Consider the following 25,072-nt stretch of genomic DNA (forward strand, 5'->3'; position numbering starts at 1 on the left):
GAAAACTCAGCGGTGGCCACAGGACTGGAAAAGGTCAGTTTTCATTGCAATTCCAAAGAAAGGCAATGCCAAAGAATGCTCCAACTACCACACATTGCACTCATCTCACACGATAGTAAAGTATTGCTCAAAATACTGCAAGCCAGGCTTCAGCAATATGTGAAACGTGAACTTCCAAATGTTCAAGCTGAAAGTCAGAGAAGGCAGAGAAACCAGAAATCAAATTGCCAACATCCGCTGGATGATAGAAAAAGCAAGAGGATAACAGAAAACCATCTATTTTTGCTTTATTGACTATGCCAAAGGCTTTGACTGTGTGGGTCACAATAAACTGAAAAATTCTGAAAGAGATGGGAATACCAGACCACCTGACCTGCCTCTTGAGAAATCTGTATGCAGGTCACGAAGCAACAGTTAAAACTGGACATGGAACAGCAGACTGTTTCCAAATCAGGAAACGATGTCTAGGCTGTATATTGTCACCCTGCTTATTTAACTTCTATGCAGAGTACATCATGAGACATGCTGGGCTGGAGGAAGCACAAGCTGGAATCAAGATTGCCAGGAGAAATATCAATAACCTCATATATGCAGATGACACCACCCTTATGGCAGAAAGTGAAGAGGAACTAAAGAACCTGTTGATGAAAGTGAAAGAGGAGAGTGAAAAATTTGGCTTAAAGCTCAACATTAAGAAAATGAAGATCATGACATCTGGTCCCATCACTTCATGGGAAATAGATGGGGAAACAGTGGAAACAGTGACAGACTCTATTTGGGGGGGCTCCAAAATCCCTGCAGATGGTGACTGCAGCCATGAAATTAAAAAACACTTACTCCTTGGAAGGAAAGTTATGACCAACCTAGACAGCATATTCAAAAGCAGAGACATTACTGTGCCAACAAAGGTCCGTCTAGTCAAGGCTATGGTTTTTCCAGTGGTCATGTATGGATGTGAGAGTTGGACTACCTAAGAAAGCTGAGCACTGAAGAATTGTTGCTTTTGAACTGTGGTCCTGGAGAAGACTCCTGAGAGTTCCTTGGACTGCAAGGAGATCAAATCAGTTCATCCTAAAGGAAATCAGTCCTGACTATTCATTGGAAGGACTGATGCTGAAGCTGAAACTCCAATACTTTGGCCACCTAATGTGAAGAACCAGCTCATTGGAAAAGACCCTAATGCTGAGAAAGACTGAAGGCGGGAGGAGAAGGGGATGACAGAGGATGAGATGGTTGGATGGCATCACTGACTCGATGGACATGAATTTGAGTAGGGTCTGGGAGTTGGTGATGGACAGGGAAGCCTGGCATGCTGCAGTACATGGGGTTGTGAAGCGTCAGACATGATTGAGCAACTGAACTGAACTGAATGATAAAATCGACTCAAGATAGACTCATCGAGAAAAAGAAAACCATTTTAATGCATACACACAGAGCCTCGTGGAAATGGTCCCTAAGAAGTAGCCAAAGCAGGCAGCTTTTAGACATTTTAGACAGAAAACAATACATGTGTGAGAAATTGACAGGACAAAGAAACTAATGTGTTCTGAGTATGGGGTGGTTTGTTGTTGCTGTTATTGTGGCTGTTTGCCTGTTTGTTTGTTTGGCTGCCCTGGGTCTTTGTTGCAGCGCAAGGGCTCCTGGCTGTAGTGCACAGGTTTTCTCTGACTGAGGGCTTGCTCTGCTTGCAGGCTTTCTTCCATTGCACTGCGCAGGTTTTGTTGTCCTGAGGCATGTGGGATCTTAGTATTCTGACCAGGGATCAAACCCGAGTCCCCTGCATTGGAAGATGGATTCTTAACCACTGGACCACCAGGGAAGTCCCAAAACTTAGGTATTGAGTGTTCAGTTGTGAGGAATCTAAGCAGAGTTTGTGCTTGGGGTGGTAAACAAAAGAAGTAACGAGGTGTTTATCCAGGCTTCTTCCCCCGGATGCCCTGTCCCTGGCAATAAGGATGTCCTTCTACCTCCAGGTGCAGCGAGGGCACCTTTCACATGAGGGGTGTATTTCCTGCTTTCAGGGGATCAGAAAGGAGAGTCAGAGCATCCCTCTTGCCTTGGCCATTTCTTAACTTTAATTCAAAATAAACAATGTTCCATTGTAATCTATTTGGGAGTAGTCCACCCCAAGTCCCAACAGTGCTGGTCAGAAAACGGTTCTAGATAAAGACGTGGATACTCGGGAAACACAGAAGGATGCAGTAGATATGTAAGGATGATCCCCGAAGAGCAGTGTACTCAGCCCAGCTCCACTCCGCTCACTGACATGGTAACATGGACAGGGGTGGACAGCTGGTAAGATTGGAAGCTGGGCTTCTATACCCAACAGAGACTTGGAGACAGTGGCCCCATCCTTCCTGGGGACCACATTCAAAGGGATGGCTTCAGGTCCTGGCAGCACTGAGCATTTTCAGGCAGGCCTCTGAGGGGTCATCCTGCAGACACGGCCTCCTGTTGCCAGAAGCCCTGCTGGAGTTTGACGGTCCCTTTGGTGCAAAAGTCTGGATGCGTTGTTCTGTGGCTTGAGTTCCACTGTTCTCACAGGCCCACGTTCTTACCTACAGAGAAGGAGAGAGAGGAGAATCTTTCTAGAAAAACAGTGTGATGAGAAGGAAGGGGTGAGGGGAAGAAAGAAAGGCAAGTTAGTGAGTAACATTTAGTGGAAAGAGTTCCCTGCCAGGGCCAGGGAAAACAAACAGATGAAGGGACCACACACACCCCCGAGCACCTCCTGCAATCTCGAGGGCCTCTTCCTTCCCCAGTAGAGGGGCGTGCACTCCTGTAGTGCTGTGAGGTACTTGGACAACAACTGAGTCATTTCTTATAATAAACATTCACTTACCATTGTTGCTGTTGTTCAGTATCTAAGTACCGTCCAACTCTTTGTGACCCCATGGACGGCAGCATGCCAGGCTTCCTTGTCCTTCATCACTCCTGGAGTTTGTCCAAATTCATGTCTACTGAGTCAGTGATGCTATCTAAACATCTCATTCTCTGCCACCCTCTTCTCCTTTTGCCCTCAATCTTCCCCAGCATCAGAGTCTTTTCCAATGAGTTGGCCCTTCGCATCAGGTGGCCAAAGTATTGGAGCTTCTGCTTCAGCATCAGTCCTTCCAATGAATAGTCATTGGAATGTTCATTGATTTCCTTTAGGATTGACTGGTTTGATCTCCTTTGCAGCCCAAGGGACTCTCAAGTGTCTTCTCTAGCACCACAGTTAAAAAGCATCAATTCTTCAGCACTCAGCCTTCTTTATGGTTTGACGCTCACATCCGTACATGACACTGGAAAAACCATAGCCTTGACTATATGGACCTTGGTCAGCAAAGTGATGTCTTTGCTTTGTAATATATATATTGTCTAGGTTGGTCATAGCTTTCCATCCAAGGAGCAAGCGACTTTTAATTTCATGGATGCAGTCACAGTCCACAGGGATTTTGGAGCCCAAGAAATTAAAATCTGCCACTGCTTCCACTTTTCCACCTTCTGTTTGCCATGAAGTGATGGGACTGGATGCCATAATCTTAGTTTATGATTCTGCAATCCTACACCTAGTGTTTACCCAAAAGAAATTAAAATCCATGTTCATGCACACAAACAAACCTGTATGGGAAGGTCTATAGTGGCTGTAATAATTACTGTCAAATATAAAAAAGTTCACAAATGTCCTTCAGCTGGTGAATAAAGAAAGGCTGGCACATGATACCACTCAGCAGTAACAAGGAACAAAGCCCGTCATGTGCTACAACATAAGTGAACATCAGACACATTCTGCTAAGTTAAAGAACCCAGACACAAAAAGCAAGCTTCTGTATGATTCCATTTCTATGACATTCTAGAAAAGGCAAAGCTATAGGGAGAGAAAAGAGATCACAGGAGCTGAGGTGTGGAGCTGAGGGGAGGGGCTGGCTGACAACAAAGAGGCATGGGGGAGCTTTAGAGGCGAGTGACTCTCCTGTGATCTGCGTTCTCCTGCTGGTCACATGGATATGTGAGTTTGTCAACAGTCAAAGAACTATATATTAAATAGGGTCAATTTACTATTAGTAATTGTTCTTCAATAAGTCTAACTTTTATACTTATTTTGAATATAAACATATATATAAACACATATGCCTACATGTGTATATGCACACGTGCTGTCCATCTGTTTTAATGGTTGAATAACACCCCATTAAATGCAGACACCTATTTTATTTGGCCGGTACCTTGAGCAGTTTCAAGGGTTTGGACATTCTCTTTAATGCTTTGATGCTATGGAAGGCAGTAAGGAGTTGGTCCAGGACTTGGCCAAGCCTGCCCCAGTGCCTCCCCACGCATTCCTTCACTCCATCCCTACACAGCAGGAGGTAGGGATTATTATCTGCTCTACAGAGGGTGCAGCTGAACTTAGCAGGGGGGTGGGGGAAGTCACGTGTGCAAACTGCACACTCAGGGAGCAGGAGACCCAGGATCCCCAACTGCTTCTCTCTAGTTGGGAGGCTGTAGCTCCTTTCCTTACACTGTGCAGCCAGTTGTAAACTATTGAAAGGAAGTAACTGTGTCTTATTCCTGTTCGTCCCTCCAAAACAACTAATATATAGGCGACTGGAACCAAGATGAGATGCTTCCCAAGAACCGGGGGTTGGCTTGAACTGAACCCCACTCTCCAGTGGAATAAAGTCAACAGTCAGCCCATGAACTCACTTCTAATGAAGACGAGCCCTTGGTACGCTGTGGGGTGGGGAGCATGATGAAGTCAGCAAATGGCCCTTGAGTGCCTGTTGTGCCAGGCACTGAAGGGAGAACCAGTGCATGTTGGTGCAACTGTTCCCCCTCTCCACCTCAACCCTGGGGCTTAAACAGAGAACCCGTCCTTGCTTGAGGGAGCCAGATGGCTCACACAGCCCCTGCTCACGGAGAAGGCCCGTGTTCACAGCCAGAGGCAGGAATCTCAGTCAGGTCTCCAAGTCTCAGTCTTGGCTTGGCCTGAGACACGAAAACCAGAGACAGGCAGAGGGCAGCCCTGGCAGGGAACAGTCTAGAACCTGACCCTCAAGGAGCCCCAGTCCAGCCTGCAGGCTCCCTCTGTTCATCACCTGCAGTCAACAGTTGGGAGCCCTTCTTGCACTGGGGAGAAGTCCCTCTGTTTACTGGGATGACTGGGCTGGAAAGGCGCTATTTAGAGGACAAAGGCGAGACAGAGAGGGGGTCCAGAAGGCAGTGTGGGTGGACACGCAGCAGGGCAGTGAGTCAGAGTGATGTACACAAGTTGGGTGTGCGTGCAGTGTATGTGCAGAGTATGTGTGTGTCAGAGAGTGAGCCCTGACTCCCAGGAGGTCTGATATGCCTCCTAAAGAGCCACCCGCCTCCTACCCGGGCATGGGCAGTTTTTGTAAGCATTCCTTTGTGTGTGGTCAGAAAGAATCTGTATTTCACAGTCTATGTGCTCATTGAATCAGCTTGTCAGTACGTTGTTCGAAGTTTCTGTGTCTTAACTGATTTTTGTGTCCCCTGATTTATCAGATCCTGACAGAGGCGTAGGTCGATCGCCCACTGGGGTGAACTGGTCATTTTCTCCTTACAACAGACCAAAATTTTTAATATCTCTTTTAGGATTTTTATTAGATGCAAACAATTTTAGAATTATTAATATCATACCTTCCTAGTTGAAAGTTTTATCAGAATCTTTGTGGAGTGTTTCTCGACACCAGCAGTCAATTCTCTGAGTTTCCAGACATCAACTGGGTGCTCACTGAATCGGTTCAATTTTGACACTAAACACAGACTTCACAGCCTATGTGCACAGTCCCCTAAGACTGTCTTCCTTCACATCAGATGTCCTTCACCACTCACCTGTACTTTTGTCAAAACCCCTCCTACGTTTCAGTAGTTTTCCAGAAAGGCTCACAGAACTCAGAAAGGCACCTTAAATGTTAACCAATTTATTGGGATGGATACAATTCAGAAGCAACCAAATGCAAGAGAGGTGGAGGGCAAGGCGTCGTGACAGAGGAGGCAAGGAGCTTCCCTGTCCTCTTCAGGCAGCCACTCTTCGGATACCTTGGTATGTTCACCACCCAGGAAGTTCATCAAGTCTCCTCGCTGAACAGTTTTTATAGAGCTTAATCTTCAGCACCCCCTCCCACGTTCCCTTCTTAGAGATCAGTAGCCTGAAATTTCCAACCCTCTAATCACTGGGGCTTTCTGATGACCAGCCCCATCCTAAGACTATCTAAGGGTCTAAGTCACCCCATTAGTACAAACTCAGGTTGATCAAAGGGGTCTCCTTAGAAATAGAAAAACATAAAGCCTATCAACAAGGAAATTCTGAGGGTTTTAGGAGCTCTGCCCAAGAACCAAGGACAAAGACCATGTGTATTTCTTATTACGCCACACTTTTCAGCCTTTCTGTCTAGTAATCATTTTTGGTTTAAAGCTTATATTTTCTGACATCAATATAGTTATGCCAGCTTTCAGTTAATTCATATCAATGAATTCACCAGTTTTTACTTAGTAGTTGCCTAGTATATCTTTTTATTAAAAATATTACTATAAAATGTATTGAAATAATTTTGAAAGTTTATTTTGTTTAAATTTTCAAGTTTCAGCTACTTATAAGGTATTTACTACGGAAATGTTTTAATATACAAAAGTAGTAGTAAAATGGCCGCTCATATACCTAATGCATGGGTTAAAATCTGATTGTCATTTTGCTTTATCTGCATCTATTTTTCATACCATGTGTTTTACATAAGCCTCATACCTTTATCACACTTAATAAGATTCATGATTCCTTAATAGTCTTCATTATCCAGTTCACATTCAAATTTCCCCAGTAAACCCAAATTGCTTCCATAGTCCTTTCTCACATTTAGTTACTTTGTCTCCAACATGCCTTTCAGTCTAGGACAGTTTATACATACCCCCAATGTTTTTCCTTGATAACATTAATGTTTTCAAGATGTCAAACGACTTGTCACATAAACTGTCCATCTTATTAACTTCAGTCTTTATGTCCTTATATTTCAATTGTATCTGCTGTAAACAGTATTCCCTGCATTCGTTTTCTAATCCAGTATAATGTTTGTCTTTTACTTGGCAAGTTTAGTTCATTTATATTTATGGTCACTATCAATATATTTGGAATTAGTTCTTCCATCTTATCTGATCATTTCCACAAATCTCACTTTTTATATGTAATGTTTCCTTATTTTGTAATTGAACGGGGTGCTTTTGCTTTCTTATGTTTAGTCTACCTCATTCCGTTTTATTCCATGATTAATTTAGAGATCTGTACTCCATGGGTCCACATCACATTCTGCCCAATGTGAGAGAAGGGCCTTCAAAGACTCCCCTTTAATTTTGGCCTGTGCCCCTTGAGCTTGGCAAACTTGAAAACAGGCATGAGATGTTATATCAATAGAGCTAAGATAAAACTAAAAGGAACTAACTGGGAGAAAACTATGCTTATGTCAACACTGGGGAAAGAATGAGCATAAGCTTTTCCTAGACCAGGTATGGTCCAAGCAGGAGGGAACGAGAAAGGAGCCGTTTACAAGTCCTGTCCGGGATTCCACAGACAGAAGGTCCCCAGACAACCAAGGCTGCCCAGGGAAACATTGGCAACCAGATGGAGGAGATGACTTGCCTTGTGGAGGGAAGGACAATTGGCCCCAGAAGGGAACTTCTGAGGAGCCCACAAAAGCCCGTTTCAGGAAACTGGTCACTTTGAACATCTGCCAAGCCCAGCTAGTAACAGAGGCAGACCCCAAGGGACCAATCACGAATGGTCAGACCTCCTTCCCTAAGCCCTCCCCAGAGGCCTCAGCAGCAGGCAGGTCAGGTATAAGACCATCCACACCCACACTCCATAAGGTCTGAGGCAGCCTTTGTACCAGGTGACCTGGCTGCACTGGGCAGAGCTCATTGGTCTAGTGGGCCAATGCTATCAACCAACCAGTAGACAGCTCAGTGTGGTGACTGAGCCAATCAGATTCTCTCTCAGGACCTTGTGCTAGGAGCGCCTCGCAGGCCACGGGGAGGGATGAAGCTGAATGAATATGGGAAGAGAAGCCACAGAAGTGGGTGTGGGGTCAGAGACTTGGGGATCATAACAAGCCCCAAGAGGAGAGGACGCAGGATCACTGCAGGGCGGAAGGGATAAGGCAGAGAAAAGCTGTGGACAGCAGGGGAGGTTTTAAACAAGATTGGCCAGAGCATGTAATTTTCATTTTGGCTGCGATTCGGTTTGGTTTGAGCCCCACTGGACATCTACAGACTCCAGCTGCTGACTCCTGGAAGCCAGCCTGGGTCTAGTTCCAGGTCAAGGGTCCTGGTTTCCCTTGGTTCCTGTTCTTGCATATCAGTCAGGTTTGTCTGTCTCTCTTGCTGCCCACCTGTACCTACACACCTGGAAACACCCATTATGGAGATAACCAGAGCTGGACTTTGTTTCCTGCAGGTAAAGAACACAGCCCACAAATCAAAAGTGAGAGAAAATCACCTAAGAGCCAGAGCACAGGCTGGCATCAGCAGGAACAGAGCCTCGCTGCACCCTGAACAGACTTCATGCCAGGCACTTCTTGATGCATTAATCCCAATTAAATCTTTCCTTACTGGGCTTCATTTTATTCTTGTGAAAATAAACCTTATTGTAAAATAGAATGAAAACTACAATCCAAAGCAGAAACCCACTAGGCAAACAAGACCCGCTCAATGTATAAAGTCACTGCAGACAGGACTGTATAAAGTCACTGCTTTTGTTTCTTGTTTCTTGAGAACATGACTCCAATGAGGCCCATGGCTGCAAGGCCCACTCCCGCGATGCCAACTGCCATGATGGCATCTCTGACCTGCAAGAGAGAGCACAGTGAGTCAGACTCTGTGTCAGGAAGCTGAGAACAGACTGTACATTCAACAAGGACATCCAGCTCAGGGAGCTGGACATGCCCCTTAGCTTCCCTGACAAACTCAGGAGTCAACAAATATTGGCAGGGAAATGGGGAGAGAAGGGCAGGATGGGAAAGCAATTGGTGGATGGGGCCAGCTGCCAACAAAGTACACAGGCATAAAGAGGGAAACTCCTTTGACCCTGTGAGTTTTTAAAGCAGACAGAGCCCCAGAGGGTGGCTGTAGAAAGGACAAGGGAGACGAAGCCAGATGGTTGAAATCCTGGCTGGCCAACAGGGAGCTCTTGAAGTAAGTGTAAAGTTGAAGAGGAATTGCTATTGAATCCTCAATAAACTCTGACCTCTGTCCTTCAAATCCCTCACTTATCTTCACCCTTGCTGAATCCCCAGAGCGCAGTCCAGCCAACCATTGACCTTTGCATGTTCTTAAATATATGACTCAACTATGAAAAAGACTAGTGATGTTATAAACTATTAAGATATCTGATTTGTACTGCTTATAATAGAAAAAAAAAAAACACTGAGGCAAAAGTAAGAGTAAGTTCCACGGTAAAAATTGAGCATATGTCAAATTTCACTCTTTCCTGAACTCCAACTAAAAATAAAGTAAGTCATTAGTTTTAGGCATAATTTCACTAGGACTTAGAGAACACTCACTGCAATGAAGGCACGATGCCCCAATCAGCAAAACTGTACTTCTCCCAACTAAAAGAGCATCATAAACATGGATCAAGAAATCTCCCTGAAACCAAACCAGGCATTTAAGCAGAATCAAGATTCAAAAAGGAAAAGATTTTCTTAATGGTTTGATGCCAAGAAATCCAATGAGACAACCTATCAGAAATCTCAATAATATAAAGGGTGAAAATGTGGACCTGGAACCCAAAATCCACATCCTTACATGACCTGCCAACTCTGCCCTTGGTACTCAAAGCACAAAGCTTGTCTAGGCTGTATATTTTGTGGCTGCAATACTCACACATGCCCAACATGAAGAACAATTTGGAAAGCTTCAGTGGTTAAAAAATATGTATCTTGGCCCTGTCCAGGCTTATCTGAGTGATAAATGTGTCCAGCAAAGCTATATGAAATTCCAGGAAATATACCAGTGTAACTAACATCACAAGGTACCCAGAACTGGCATACTTGGCAGCAGAACACATGAGGACAGAAGTTTGAATGAAGCAACTGACCTAACTTCCACTGTCCGTCCGGAGAAGGCAATGGCACCCCACTCCAGTACTCTTGCCTGGAGAATCCCATGGGCGGAGGAGCCTGGTGGGCTGCAGTCCATGGGGTTGTGAAGAGTCGTACACGACTGAGCAACTTCCCTTTCACTTTTCACTTTCATGCATTGGAGAAGGAAATGGCAACCCACTCCAATGTTCTTGCCTGGAGAATCCCAGGGACGGGGGAGCTGGTGGGCTGCCGTCTATGGGGTCGCACAGAGTCAGACACGACTGAAGTGACTTAGCAGCAGCAGTCCGTCAGTCTTTAGAGCTTCCTGTGAAAGGTAATTAGGCTGGCTTCATGGCACTCGTGGCTCTGTTTCGTTCTTGCTAGGGAACCTGCATATAACCACTTGTATCCAGTGTTTTCCTTGCTAAGCTAGGCATTAGGATGGGAGAAATGGTTTGCAGATAGTGGAGTAAGAACAATAAGCCCCCAGTTCTTTACAGAACCTCATAGTGTGAGAAGAAATGCTGATGGAGCCAGTTCATACAAAAGGTACTTGGTCAAAGAAAACAACAATAGCCTCATTGTTTGTGCTCATGCTTGTACAAAGTATGTCATTAAATACAAAAGTAGTAAATAGTTAGTTCTAAGGGTGCAAATTTTACAGAAAGAATAATCTTCCTGGGAGAAACAGTGCTCCCTTCAGATGCCATTGATGATTTTCTTGTTGCAAGGCTGCTGGGTCCAGCCCAGCCACTGCGCTGAAATTGCAGGAGTTCTGAACATGAAAATAGGCTACATGGTGTGCATCAGAGGTCTTCAATCAGAATAGTATGAAAGAGAAAAATTCTCCTTCATTATCTTTTTTGTCAAAGTGGGCAAACTAATTCTATCAGATTGCAGACAACTAGCTGCTTATGCTGAAACGTCCACTCTGAGTTAAGCCCTGGAATTGTTTCTAGGAAAAAGACAGTTTGAATGTGCTTTCTTTACTTTCAGCAATGTTGTAAGTAGATATAAGAAGGGTAATATTACTCAGAGAGCAATTGAATTTAGGCTATGAGTGGTTACAAACTAAGAATGTTTATAAAATATTTGACAGCAAGTTGGCTTTAATATTTACAGTAATTTTTAACTAATGCCCTGCAATTTATCCAGGTTTATGAAATATACATATTACCATTGGCCATATCTTCAGTTTCTACTTATCTTAAAATTTTATCTGACACAGAATAGACTTCAGCCTGAGTGTGTAGCTCCTAGCTGCCTCTTTTAAAATGTACTATTCAATGTGAAGGCTTATTTACAAAAGCTTACTAAGTATACATGTCTTGAAACCTGAGTATTTTTAGGTAGGCAGATGGAAAATAGGAGAATCTGTTTTAGAATACTCGGGCATGGAAAGCACAGACTACGTTTTAGGTTTAATCCATTGCTTCCCTTTCTAACTGGAAAGTTAGACAAGTCACATGTAGTCTGTTGAAGGAAAATCTAGTCTGCTTTAAAGAGCTGAACACAAATAAACATAATGACCAATCAGATTCTTTTAACACAAACACAAATGTCCTCATGAGTTCAATGAAAGAGAGTTGCTGCTTTGACAGCGATTACAAAGAAAACTACTGCTGGACATTGTCCAGCACCCACTACTTCCACCCTCTCTGGTGAGACGGCACAAGTGCGGAAGCTGCATTTTAATTTGGCCACACCATGTATTATGATCGTTGCTTGCCTTGGCCAGTGATTCTCAAGGACGGGACGGGCTTGGCCTCTGGGAGATATTTGTCAACATCTATAGCCATTCTGGCTCTTACACCTGGGGGTGGGAAGGCTACTGGCATCTAGAGGGTAGAAGCCACAGATGCTGCTAAACATCCTGCAATGCACAGAGCAAGTCAGGACAAGGAAGGCTTCACTTCATCGTGTCAATGGCCCAAAACGTTAACAGTGCTGAGGCTGAGAAACCCTCATCTAGGCCAAGAAGTGAAAGAGGAAAATCTTTGGGAACAGTTCACATGCCACCTCCTCTTGGTCTGGATCCTGCTTTCGTGTTCTCTGAAGGGGGTCCAGGAGAACTGCTGATGCTTTTTGCCTTTTTCAGGTGTGTAAGTGGTGCATCAGGCTAAAGGCTCGGGAAGAGAAATGGCGTGTGTCTAGTTAGTGTTGCTTCATTTTTCAGGAAGATGTTTGTAGAAAGAATGAACAATAAACAAATATTTCTTGGTTCTTTTACTATCTCAAGATTTGGAATTGTATTTAAATGCTCTAAATATTATTTTTGTGTACTGACAAATGTATTTTACTAGATTATGTAACAATACTGTGTTGAAATCAAATGTTCTACTTGTATGAACTTATGAATTTGTCCTTCAGTCTATTAATAACCACTAAAGGAAACTAAAAATGACATAATTAAGAGATATTTTATAAATCTACCAAATCTTCCTAATACAACACCCTTAATTTATTATTTCCCAAATGTGTACAGTAATCTCTTTTTTTATTTTATTGCTGCATAGGAGGGTGGACATTTATCTGAAGTTGAAGCCCAGGTCTAACTGGGACCTCAATTGTTATGTAGTACCACAAATTATGAAATCAGATTTATTTTGGCGTAAGTTTCTCTTTATTCTGACATCATCACTGCTACTTTTAAAATACTTCTATTATACTAAATATACCAGTAAATGTTAGTTTTCTCATTTAAAAAGATAAATAATTGGAAAACAGGAGAGAGAAGATTAGGAAATCAGAGGAGGACTTCCCTGTTGGCTCAATAACAAAGAATCTGCCTGCCAGTACAGGCGATCTGGGTCCCGTTCCTGACCTGGGAAGATCCCACCTGCCAAGAGCAACTAAGCCCGTGCACCACAGCTATTGAGCCTGTGCTGCGAGCCCGGGAGCCGCAGCTGCTGAGCCCCTCTGCAGCAGCTACTCAAGTCCACGTGCCCGAGAGCCATGCTCCACAACAAGAGAAGCCACCACAATCAGAAGCCCACACAGCAGTGAAGACCCAGCACAGTCAGAAATGAATAAATAAAAATTCTAAAAACGAAAAACAGAGGAGCATTCTAGGGATACAACCTCTGGAATTAAAAAAAAAGGGAAAATGGAAAACTTCCCAGAACTGAAGAATTGGGGTTTCCAGACTGAAAAGAGTCATCAAGTTCCCAATACAATTCATAAACACAGATCTATGCAAGGTTTATCATAGATAATTTTCAGAACACTGAAGATAAGGAGAAGAGTCTATAAGCTTCCAGAAAGATAAAACTGGTCACATACAAAGGCTCAAAAATCACAACGAATTCAGACTTCTCAACAAGAATAGCTTAAATGACATAACAATGGAGCAATACCTTCAAATTTGGGGCAACATTTTTTTCAGCCTAAAATTGCATCCCCAAACTATCAATCAAATGGATAAAATGAAGATATTTTCAGGCACACACAGTCTTTTTAAAATATGCTCTTTTTCAGAACCTATTCAAAGTGGTATTCCACCAAAACTAGAGAGTAATCTAAGAATGGGAAAGATGTGAGCTACAGAGGGTAAAAGCATTAATACAGGAGAAAACTGAAGGGTGTCTCTAAAGGCTGCTAGTAAAGACAGATACTAGGATGACAGTATGCATCAAATGTGGCTCAGGACAAAGGTTGCGAGGGTCATTTTCCCCAACAGACACCTGTGCTGATGCCATAATCCCCCAGATCCCTTCTGTTTGCATCACCTTTGTAACCTAATGAGGTTCCCCTCATGGACCTGCCCAGTGACTTTCCCAGAAGGAGGCTCTTATAAACTGTCAGAGAAGTTGACACCAGACTGTGACCCAGAGATTCTGGAACTCTTCACCAAACATTGGCAGTATTACCCTATCCATACCTAGGTAGGGGTGTACTTGATATTCCTCGATTTTTATATGAATCGCCTTTCCCATTCACATATACATACTTATATATTTATTGTATATATGTACATATATAGGGATGAACTAATCAGCATGCAGGTCAGTGTAGTAAACACCACTAGTTATCAGCAGTATGAGGAAGAAGGCTGAGCATGATCCTTGCTGGTGAATGCCTCCTAAGGATGTCACTGTGGCCCAGACAGGCCAGTGGACAAGACACTGGGTGAACCAAGAGAAAGAATGAAAATGAGGGCCATTATGACTACTTCAACTGCCACGATTTATTAAGAGAATTTTCTTAGTTGCCACTATGCTAAGCATAAGGATGCTCTTACCTAATTCACACAGTAGCCCTCCGAGATCAATATCATCACTTGTACTTTACCAAATGGTGACCCACTCGAGTATTCTTGCCTGGAAAATCCCATCAACAGAGGAGCCTAGTGGGCTACAGCCCATGCGGTCACAAGAGTCTGACACGACTGAGAGGCTAAACCGCCAAGAGTGGTATTTAACCTGAGAGAACTTCAATCAATCCCCAAGGTCATAAAGCTGACAAAAGGCAGAGCTCACATCCAGCCCGGGTCTGCCTGACTCCAGAAAGCCGCACTCTCGACCACCACACGCCCATGAAGAGACCAAATCTCAAAATGTTATAAAGTAATGAATATCAACAACCTGATGGATCTTAACCTCACCTTTCCTCAAAAGAACAAGAAAAATCATACTCTTTTCCATCAACTGATATCTGACCCAATGACAGTCAACCAATCGGTAGACAGCTCAGTGTAGTGAGTGAGCCAATCAGATTCTCTCTCAGGAGCTTGTGCTAGGAGCTCCTCTCAGACCAGGGGTAAGGCTGGAGCTGAGCAGATATGGGAAGAGACACTACAGGAGTGGGTGTGGGATCAGAGACTTGGGGGCCGTGACAAGTCCCAAGAAGAGAGGACGCAGGATCACTGCAGGGTGGAAGTGATAAGGCAGAGAAAAGCTGTGGAGAGCAGGGGAGGTTTTAAACAAGACTGGCCAGAGCATATAATTTTCATTTTGGCTGTGGTTTTGTTTGGTTTCAGCCCCACTGGACATCTACAGACTACGGCTGCTGACTCCTAGAAGCTGGCCTGGGTTTAGTTCCAGGTCCAAGGGTCCTGATTGCCCTTGGTTCCTGTTCTTGCATATCAGTCAGGTTTGTCTGTCTCTCTTGCTGCCCACCTGTACCGACACGACTGGAAACACCCATTACTTCAGATAACCAGAGCTGGACTTTGTTTCCTGCAGGCAAAGAACACTGCCCACAAACCGAAAGTGAGAGAAAATCACCAAAGACCCAGACAGCCTGACATCAGCAGGAACAGAGCCTCACTGCAATCTCAACAGACTCCAGCCAGGCAGTTCTTGATGCATGTCCCCCAGTAAAATCCTCCCTTATTGGGTTTTATTTTTATTATTATAAGAAAAAATGAAATCCACAAACCATACCAGAAACTGATAGCTTATGATGTTTGGTGTCGAATCTGTGGTCTTCAAAGGAGATTTAACTCCAGGACCAAAGATGCAGTCTCAGTCACTCAGAGCTTTGTGCAGCAAAGATTTTTATTTAACATAAAAGGACAGAGAAAGCTTCTGACATAGATGTCAGAAGGGGGTAGAAAGAGTACCCACCTCACTAGTTTAAGCAGGGCATTATATACTTTTCAACTGGCTGCTGAGAATAGATAAAAACAATGTCTCAAGACTGAGAAAGTTTTATCCAGACCCTCTCCCACAGCATACATCTTGAGATAACATTGGCCCAAGACTAGTCTGGTAAAATGGGTTTCAAGCACTCTGTCCCTGGGAGAGATGTGTTATGGTTGTGTAAGCAGTGAGGAAACAGGTTCCCAGGCACCATTTGGTACAGTTATAATGACTGACATGGAGACCTAGAGTCTGAGAAAAGCATACCCAGGAGTAAGATATGTTATGCTTAAAAGGCCAGTTTTCAAATGAAATAGACTGTTGCAAAATGAACACAGAGCTTTTAAAAATAGCCCATCCTTGGAAAGATATATCATAGCTCACAGGGCCTACGAGACTAAGGCAAAAGAATAAGAAAAAGAAGGAAAGTTTACTTCCTCCTTAAAGGGGCCTTGGACTGCCTATCAACCTGCCTGTTAACTCTCTCAAAACTGTCTAGCAAAACAAGACGCCCCTCAATGTCTAAAGCCACTGCTGACAAGACACTCCCTTCAGGTCATTGATTTTGCTTCTTGTTTCTTGAGAACATGGCTCCAGCAAATAGGGCTATCAGGCCCACTCCAGAGATGGTAGCTGCTGTGACAGCATCTCTGACCTGCAAGAGAGAGGAGAGTGAGTCAGATTCTGTGTCAGTAAGCTGAGTACAGACTGTACATTCAACAAGGATGTCCAGCTCATGGAGCTTCATGTGCCTCATAGCCTCCTTGACAAACTCAGGAGTCAACAAATATTGGCAGGGAAATGCAGAGAGGAGGGCAGCAGGAGGAAGGAATTTGTGAATGCGGCAGCTGGCCAATGACATACACAGGCCTGAAGAGGGAAATTCCCTTCAGCCTGCGGGTTTTTAAAGCAGACAGATCCCCAGAGGGTGACTGTGGACAGGACAGGGAGATGAGGCCAGATGGTTGAAATCCTGGCTGATCAACAGGGAGCTCTTGAGATACGTGTAAATTTGAACAGGAATTTCTATTGAATCCTCAGTGAACTCTGACCTGGGTCCTAACAGAACCCTCACTTGTCTTCATCTTTGCTGTATGTCCAGTGCCCAGACCTGCCAGGCGCCAAGTGCTCTCTGCACGTTCTTCAATAAATGACTCAACTATGAAAAAGAGTGGTGATGTTATACTTTAAATTATTAAGATATCTTACTTATATTGCTTGTTCTAGAAAAAAAGAAACCTGCAAAAGAAAGAGTAAGTTTCAGGGTAAAAACAGAACACGTATCAAATTTCACTCCGTCCTGAACTCCAAACAAAAATAAAGTAAGACATTAGTTTTAGGCATAATTCCACTAGGACTCAGAGAACACTAAAGGCTAAGGCAGCTGTGGAAAAAGCTGAATATTAATCCTAAATACAGTAAGTCCCCTACATACTAACCTGGTCAGTTCTGAGAGCACGTTCTTAAGTCCCATTTGTTTGTAAGTCCAACAAAGTTAGCTTAGGTCCCCAAGTAACACAATCAACTATACAGCACTGTACTGTAAAAGATTTATAGTACTTTTCATACAAAAAAATACATAAAAAACAAAAAGAATAAAGAACACATTCTTTTTTTACTTCAACTTAAATTCTTTATTATCACACTCAAAGATACTTATTGAAAGTGAAAGCATTAAGTGATCAGTTGTGTCTGATTCTTTGCGACCTCATGGACTTCAGCCTGCCAGGCTTCTCTGTCCATGGAATTCTCCAGGCAAGAATACTGGAGTAGGTTGCCACTCCCTTCTCAAGGGAGACTTTCTAACCCAGGGATTGAACGTCAGTGTCTAGCATTGAATGCAGATTCTTTACCATCTGAGCCATCCTTTTAATAGGGTTCTCATATATTTTTTTTAAAAAAGATTTACTCATTGATTTTTGGCTCACTGGGTCTTCACTGCTGTGTTCAGCCTTTCTTGAGTTGCAGGAAGTGGGGGCTCCCTTTGTTGTGGAGCATAGGCTCTAGAACTTGGACTCAGTAGTTTTGGGCTCAGCAGTTGTGGCACAAGGGCTTAGTTACCTCACCTCAAGTGGGATCCTCTTGGACCAGGTTTTGAACCTGTGTCCCTTGCATTGGCAGGTGTATTCTTTACTGCTGGAACCACCAGGGATGTCCCTCTCATATATTTTTAATCTCACAGTATAGTACTTTGAAAAGTACAGTGGTGAAGAACAACAGCTGGCATCCAGGGGCTGGTGTCACGTGAACAGGCAAGAAGAGTTACTGACTGGAGGAGGGAGAGGAGGTGGGAGATGGTGGAACGGAAGGATCATCAGCAATAGGAGATGGAGGGCAAGCTTCAATGTCACTCCTTCCTGACTTTGCTGGAACACAAGTTCGCATTTTGAAAGTTCCAAACTCAAATGTTTATATGTCAGGGGCTAACAGTGTACATCACTTCATGGGAAATAGATGGGAAAACAGTAGAAACAGTGTCAGACTTTATTTTTTGGGCCCCAAAATCACTGCAGATGGTGACTGCAGCCATGAAATTAAAAGACACTTACTCCTTGGAAGGAAAGTTATGACCAACCTAGATGGCATATTAAAAAACAGGGACATTACTTAGCTAACAAGGGTCCATCTAGTGAAGACTATGGTTTTTCCAGTAGTCGTGTATGGATGTGAATTGGACTGTGGAGAAATCTGAGCACCAAAGAATTGATGGTTTTGAACTGTGGTGTTGGAGAAGACTCTTGAGAGTCCCTTGGACTGCAGGGAGATCCAACCAGTCCATCCTAAAGGAGATCAGCCCTGGGATTTCTTTGGAAAGAATGATGCTAAAGCTGAAAGTCCAGTACTTTGGCCACCTCATGCGAAGAGTTGACTCATTGGAAAAGACTCTGATGCTGGGAGGGACTGGGGGCAGGGGGAGAAGGGGACGACAGAGGATGAGATGGCTGGATGGCATCACGGACTCGATGGACGTGAGTTTGAGTGAACTCCGGGAGTTGGTCATGGACAGGGAGGCCTGGCGTGCTGCGATTCATGGGGTCACCAAGAGTCGGACACGACTGAGCAACTGAACTGAACTGAACTGAACTGTATACAACAGAATCCCTGAAAAATATCACATATTGACATCACCAGGTTCTTCTGGAAGTAGGTGAAAGAGAGAGAGAGCTGAGGCCCCTCCCTAACTGCAATGAAAATCAGAAGATTTGGGGGTCTGAAAACAAAAGCGCAAGTGACGGTGTGGGTATCATACCTCCAAAAAGGGATTGAGAGGCCATACATATGCGAAATGGAGGCTCGTGGCCTTCCCGTCCCCTCTGCTCCCAGTACTTTACCCTCTGCATAAGAGTCAGGAAAACTCTTCTGGGGAATCGGACTGGCCCAAGTGGAAACAATGAAAGGTACCAATATGAGGGTTCCCCCTCTACTCTGAAGTGAACCTCAAAGTCAACAAGCCACTGCCCTCTCTGAGCTCACTCCTCAAGCCCCGTACTCTTAATCATGAGCCCACAATCCAGATGTACCAGACATCTAGCTGTTGCTGCTACTGCTGCTACTGCTAAGTCACTTCAGTCGTGTCCAACTCTGTACGACTCCATAGACGGAAGCTCGCCAGGCTCCGCCATCCCTGGGATGCTCCAGGCAAGAACACTGGAGTGGGTTGCCATTACCTTCTCCAAGGCATGAAAGTGAAAATGAAAGTGAAGTCGCTCAGTCATGTCCAACGCTTTGCGACCCCATGGACTGCAGCTTACCAGGCTCCTCTGCCCATGGGATTTTCCAGGCAAGAGTACTGGAATGGAGTGCCATTGCCTTCTCCAAGACATCTAGAAGACCTTTGAAATAGGAGACAGAGAGCAAAACAAAAAGGAAAAAGCAATCTGGAGAAAGAAAAGATAACATCTTTTTAAAAACTGTTTTTAGAGAATAGAATGTATACAGTAAAGAAGAGGGACTTCCTGGTGGCCCAGTGGTAAAGAATCCACCTGGCAATTCAGGATCCCTAGGTTGGGAAGATCCACTGGAGAAGGCACTCCAGGATTCTTGCCTGGGAAATCCCACGGACAGAGGCACCTGGTGGGCTATGGCTCATGGGGCTGCAAAAGAATCAAATATGACTTAGTGACTAAACAACACCATATATAAAGAAGAACACAGTGCTATTAAAAATAACGGAATGTTGAGAGAAAAAAGCAATTCTCAGAAAATAAAAATATGCTGGAAATTACAAACTCAATAGACATTTTAGAGATAAAGTTGGGAAATCTCTCAGAAGGAACAGCAGAAAAGATGAAGCTATAGAAAACAGCTTCCAAAGGTAAAAATGAAGGAATAATCCAGTCAGTATAACATTTGAATAATAAACTTTCCAGAAAGAGGGATTAGAGGAAACTCAGAGGGGAAGCAAGCGTGAAATAACTCATGAAAATTTACTAGGACCAAAGGGTATATGTTTTCAGATTGAAATGGTGCTTTGAGGATAAAAGCAGACCTATGCCAAGGCACGTTAGTGTGAGATTTTAGAACACTGGGTAAAGACAAGACATTACATCTTCTAGAGCAGGAGAGAAAAACAGGAAACCGAGAAAAGATCAGGAATCAGAATCACTCTACATTTCATCATAGCAATGCTGGAAGCAAGAAGACAACGGAATAATGCCCTCAAACTCTTACAGTAAAACAATTTCTAACCTAGAATTACATACCTATGTGCTTAGTGGTTCAGTCATGTCCAACTCTTTGCAACCGTATGGACTATAGCCCACCAGGCTCCTCTGTCCATGGAGAATCTCCAAGCAAGAATACTAGAGTGGGTTGCCATGCCCTTCTCCTCCAGGGGATCTTCCCAACCTAGGGATTGAACCCAGGCTTCCCACATTGCAGGCAGATTCTTTCCTGTCTGAGCCACCAGGGAAGCCCAAGAATACTACAGTAGGTAGTCTTATCCCTTTTCCAGAGGATCTTCCTGACCCAGGAATCAAACCAGGATCTCCTGCATTTCAGGAGGATTCTTTACTAGTTGAGCTACCAGGGAAGCCCTGGAATTCTATACCTATACAGACTATTATTTCAAGTGGGAGGGTGAATTGAAAAATAATTCGGACATATAGGATCTCAAAAAAAATTCTCCTTCCATGCATCCTTTTTTAAGAAGCTGCTGAAGGAGTTTCCACCACAAGAAATGTGTAAACCAAGACAGGGCTTCCCAGGTGACTCATTGGTAAAGAATCCACCTGCCAAAGCAGGAGACATGGGTTTGGTCCCTAGATTGGGAAGATCCTCTGGAGAAGGAAATGGAACCCCCTCCAGTATTCTTGCCTGGGAAATCTCATGGGCAGAGGGGCCTGGAGGGCTGAAGTCCATGGTGTTGGAAAAGCTATTCAACATGGTGTTGGTGTTTAGCTATTCAACAATAACAGCAAACAAAGAGAGAGGACATGAGATATGGAAGATGGTGCTCTGGTACAGGAGACAATAGAGGGAAATCTTTCTAGAATAACAGCAGGAGGAGCTCCCAGGGCATTAACTGTACCCAGGGTAAAGAGTAACTGGTAGGCAGAAAAATAGCCCCCAAGGAGGTCTAGGTCTTAATCCCATAATATGTCCTCATTCCTAATACTTGTAAATACATTATGCTACATGGAGAGAGAGGATTGAGATTGCAGATAGAATTAAGGTTGCTAATCAATTTACCTTAGAATAGGAAGGTTATTCTGGATTTCCAGATAAGCCCAATATAATCACAAAGTTTCTGATGGAAGCAGGAAGGAGTAGAGTCAGTATCACAGTGAAACAATGGGAGAGAGACTCAACCAGCCATTTCTAACTTTGGAGATGAAAGGGAGCCACAAGCCAAGGAATGCAGGCAGCCTCTTGAAGCTGGAAAAGACTAGAAAACAGGTTCCCTGTGAGAGCCTCTAGAAAAGAACACAGCCTTGTTGACACCTTGATTTTAGCTCAGTGAGACCTGTTTCAGACTTCTGACCTCCAGAACTATAAGACAATACATTTGTGTTGTGTTAAGCCACTGAATTTCTGGCCATGTGTTACAGCAGCCACAGGTACTCATAAAGCAATCAATTCAAGTTCAAGCCTGGCATGTAGAGTGAACTGTTGTCACCATTATCCTACATATCTTAAGGCAACTTCTGGGGGATGTGGCCTGGCTGAGTAAGAGAAACAGCAGAGAAATAAGAAACTCAGAGACCACGGAGCTAGGGACACACCGAGGACCCACCTGGTCGCTGCGGGGGACCCCGTAGCACGGCTCATTGATGAAATGCTCGCAGTTCTGGCTGGTCAGGCTGTAGCACAACTCCCAGCCCACCAGCTTCTCCACCCGCTGGATGATTTTGCTGGGAGGAAATGGCTTGTACTTGTCATCATGCTTGTTGTTGACCCTGTACGGATCTCCCCCAACCACATCACACAGCCGCTTCTTGTTTACTATGGCCCTATCAGCCAGTGAAGACATGATACTGGACCCACCAGCTCCTGAGATTCTGCCTGTGGATACAGGATGAGGAACATGATTGGTCCTGGGCTGGCCCCCAGCCTAGCATCCACCACATCCACAAGGGGATGAGCAGATGAGTCAGGGTCAGACCTATGTGACTTTGGATAAGACCCTTGTGGTCTCTGGTCCACGGTCTTATCTGAAATGAGGAATGAAGTTCCATAATTTGTTGTGATATTTTTAACCTAGAGAAGTTGGCCTTGCACATCCTGTGACACCCCAGTGGCCCTCTTGATTGTGCAAATACAGGCTCTGAGCACACCCACCTCCCTGGGAGAATAGAGTGTGAGTTTTTTGTGATCCCGCCAAGACTCCACTTCCCTGACATACGCAAAGCTGATTGCTGCAGAAAAGGTGGATGGCTTTGGGGAACGGATCCCATTCTTGATGTGTCAAGGTATCTCATTGTGGTTTAATTTGTATTTGCCTAGGCAGCTAAAGATGTTGAGCATCTTTTCATGTGCTAATTTTCCATCTGTTTGTTCTCTCAGAAGTGCTGTCCCCTTCTCTATTTTCTGGAATTTTATAAAAATTGGGACTCTTTCTTTAAACTGTTCATGAAATTTGCTGGGGAAGCAATCTTACCTGGATATTTCCATTTGGAAGATTTTTTAATTAAAAATTCAATTCCCCTAACTGGACATAGAAATAGACCGTGTATCTATTTTATCTTGGGTTGCTTTTGAGAGTTTGTGTTTTTCAAAACATTGGTCCATTTAATCTGGATTTCATATATATGCACAACTGTGCTATATTTGTTTTGCTCTTTCTGACTACCTTACTCTGTAAAACAGGTTCTAGGTTCATCCACCTCACTACAACTGACTCAAATTCGTTCCTTTCTATGGCTGTATAATCTTCCATTGTACCTATGAACCCTATCTTCTTCATCCATTCATCTATCGATGAATATCTAGGTTGCTTCCATATCCTGGCTATTATAAATAGTGCTGCAATGAACACTGGGGTGCATGTATCGTCTTGAATTGTGGTTTTCTCAGAGCATATGCCCAGTAGTGGGGTTGTTGGGTCATATGGTAATTTTATTCCTAATTTGTTAAGGAATCTTCATACTGTTCTCCATAGTGGCTGTACCAATCTACATTTAATCTTAGTCATCAAATGTAATACATACATAGAGTGCATAATATGATTTTCTTATCTCTTCAATGTCTGTGGGGTCTTTAGTGAAAACCCTTCTTTCATTTCTGATATTGGTCATTTGAATCTTTTTCCCTTTTTTTCTTTGTCAGTCTCACTAGAGTTTTACCCATTTAATTGGTATTTTCAGAAAAACATTTTTGACCCTATTGATTTTCTCTGCTGTTTTCTGTTTCCAGCTTTATAGATTTCTGCCCTTATGTTTTTTAATTCCTTCTTTTTACTTGCTTTGGTTTATTTTGCACTTTTTTTCTAATTTCTTCAGTTGAAAGCTCAGAGAACTGATTTTAAACTTTTCTTCCTTTCTAGTATAAGCATTTAAGACAATACATTTTTGTCTCAGCACTTTACCTATACCACACAAAATTTGATATTTTATGTTTGCATTTTTGTTCCTTTTAAAATATTTGCTAATGTCCATTGAGACTTCCTGCCAGAAGAGCCTAGCAGGCTATAGGACACGGGATCGGAAAGAGTCAGACACGACCAAGAGTTGGACAGGACTGACATTTAGACAGAAAATCCTTCCTTGCTTTCAGGGACCAGATGGACTGCATTCTTGTCTAATAGCCACTTTGAAAACATCTCAGCCAGATCTCCAGGTATAGCGTTTGGCCTGCCTGCTCTAGAAAAACCAGATGAACATGAACCTAAGCCATCTGTCTCGCATAGAGTGGCTTCTTTGGGGAGAGGGGGTGATGCTTAATCCTCATCACGTGATGGGCAACCGGGACGGTGCAAGCACTTGTCTTGGGCACCAGCCCCCACCCCTGCTGAGACACGGGAAAAGAGGGAGGGTCCTGGGACTGTGTTGGCTGAGTCCGTGTTCACTCAGGTGTACCTTCGTATGCCTGGGGCTGTGCAGATGTGTTTCTGCACGTGTGTACTCATGACACAGCATGCACAGCATCTCCCCAACATGTCCCAGCACCAGGCCCACCCAGGGCAATGCTGGGCAGTCAGTATGTGGACAGACCCTCAAGCCCACCACCCTGTGCTCATGGTGTCCGTGGCCTCACTGAGCCCCATCTTTGGGCCCCTCCTGCCCTCAGGATGCCCTTCTCTCATAGCTGATGTCTTGAGAGATGCAAGGTGGAGAGATCTTAATGTGACCCAACAGGTAGTTCAGCCAGGGACCAGAACCTTGTGGGATCACAAAGCTGTCAGCAATGGGGTGGACACATGCTACGTGGCCCTTCCGCCCACACAACAACCTGACAAGGGAGCATCATCCCATCGTGGAGACGCAGGAACCAGGGTTCCCAGAGGGCGATGCCCTGCTCAAGGTCACTTGTGCCAAGAAGCCAAGCCGGGCCTTTGCCCACATCTCCCACTAGGCACCCCACAGTCCTGCCTGACTCCCTTTCCGCACCCCATTCCTCATGGTCTGTGTTCCACCCCGGGGCACCCCAGCTGCAAAAATGAATCATTTTTCTGTTCCCACTACATTCCTGATCTGGGGAATGATGTCCCCTGTTCCAACCCCTCTTCCAGCTTTCCTAGTCCCCAGAGAGGGCCACCCTAAGTCCTCCAGCTCCCTAACACATCCTTTCCTTCTCCCCTACCCTCACCCCCACCCCTGCCACATGCATCCAACCACAAAGTCCAGTCACTGATGAGAAACATCTTCCTTTAGTGCATTTGGACATCACCAGGAAATAATGTGCCCCTTGAGGCTGCTGCAGCCATGGTGACCAGGCAGGCTGTCACTGGGGACACAGCACCAGCACGATGGAAAACCCTAG

The 25,072-nt window shown here is 44.2% G+C and overlaps 1 protein-coding gene across 1 annotated transcript; it reads right to left on the reverse strand.

The window, feature by feature from the left end:
• Nucleotides 1–8,458: 8,458 nt before the first annotated feature.
• LOC128068580 (phospholipase A and acyltransferase 3-like) lies at nt 8,459–24,356 on the reverse strand. Its single transcript, XM_052661690.1, has 3 exons — nt 24,347–24,356; nt 21,888–22,156; nt 8,459–8,834 (listed from the first exon to the last, which is right to left on the reverse strand). Exons 1-3 carry the CDS (start codon nt 24,354–24,356, stop codon nt 8,733–8,735), a joined length of 381 nt encoding a protein of 126 aa, XP_052517650.1. The 3' UTR covers nt 8,459–8,732.
• Nucleotides 24,357–25,072: the final 716 nt, after the last annotated feature.

This window comes from Budorcas taxicolor, chromosome 25 (assembly GCF_023091745.1).
Source record: "Budorcas taxicolor isolate Tak-1 chromosome 25, Takin1.1, whole genome shotgun sequence".
NCBI classification, from domain to species: domain Eukaryota; kingdom Metazoa; phylum Chordata; class Mammalia; order Artiodactyla; family Bovidae; genus Budorcas; species Budorcas taxicolor.

Excerpts from the sequence above, each read along its gene's own strand:
- LOC128068580 (XM_052661690.1), bottom strand. Across the intron at positions 8,835-21,887 it reads GGGTCCCCCGCAGCGACCAG|GTCAGAGATGCCATCATGGC; the intron begins GTGGGTCCTCGG and ends TCTCTCTTGCAG.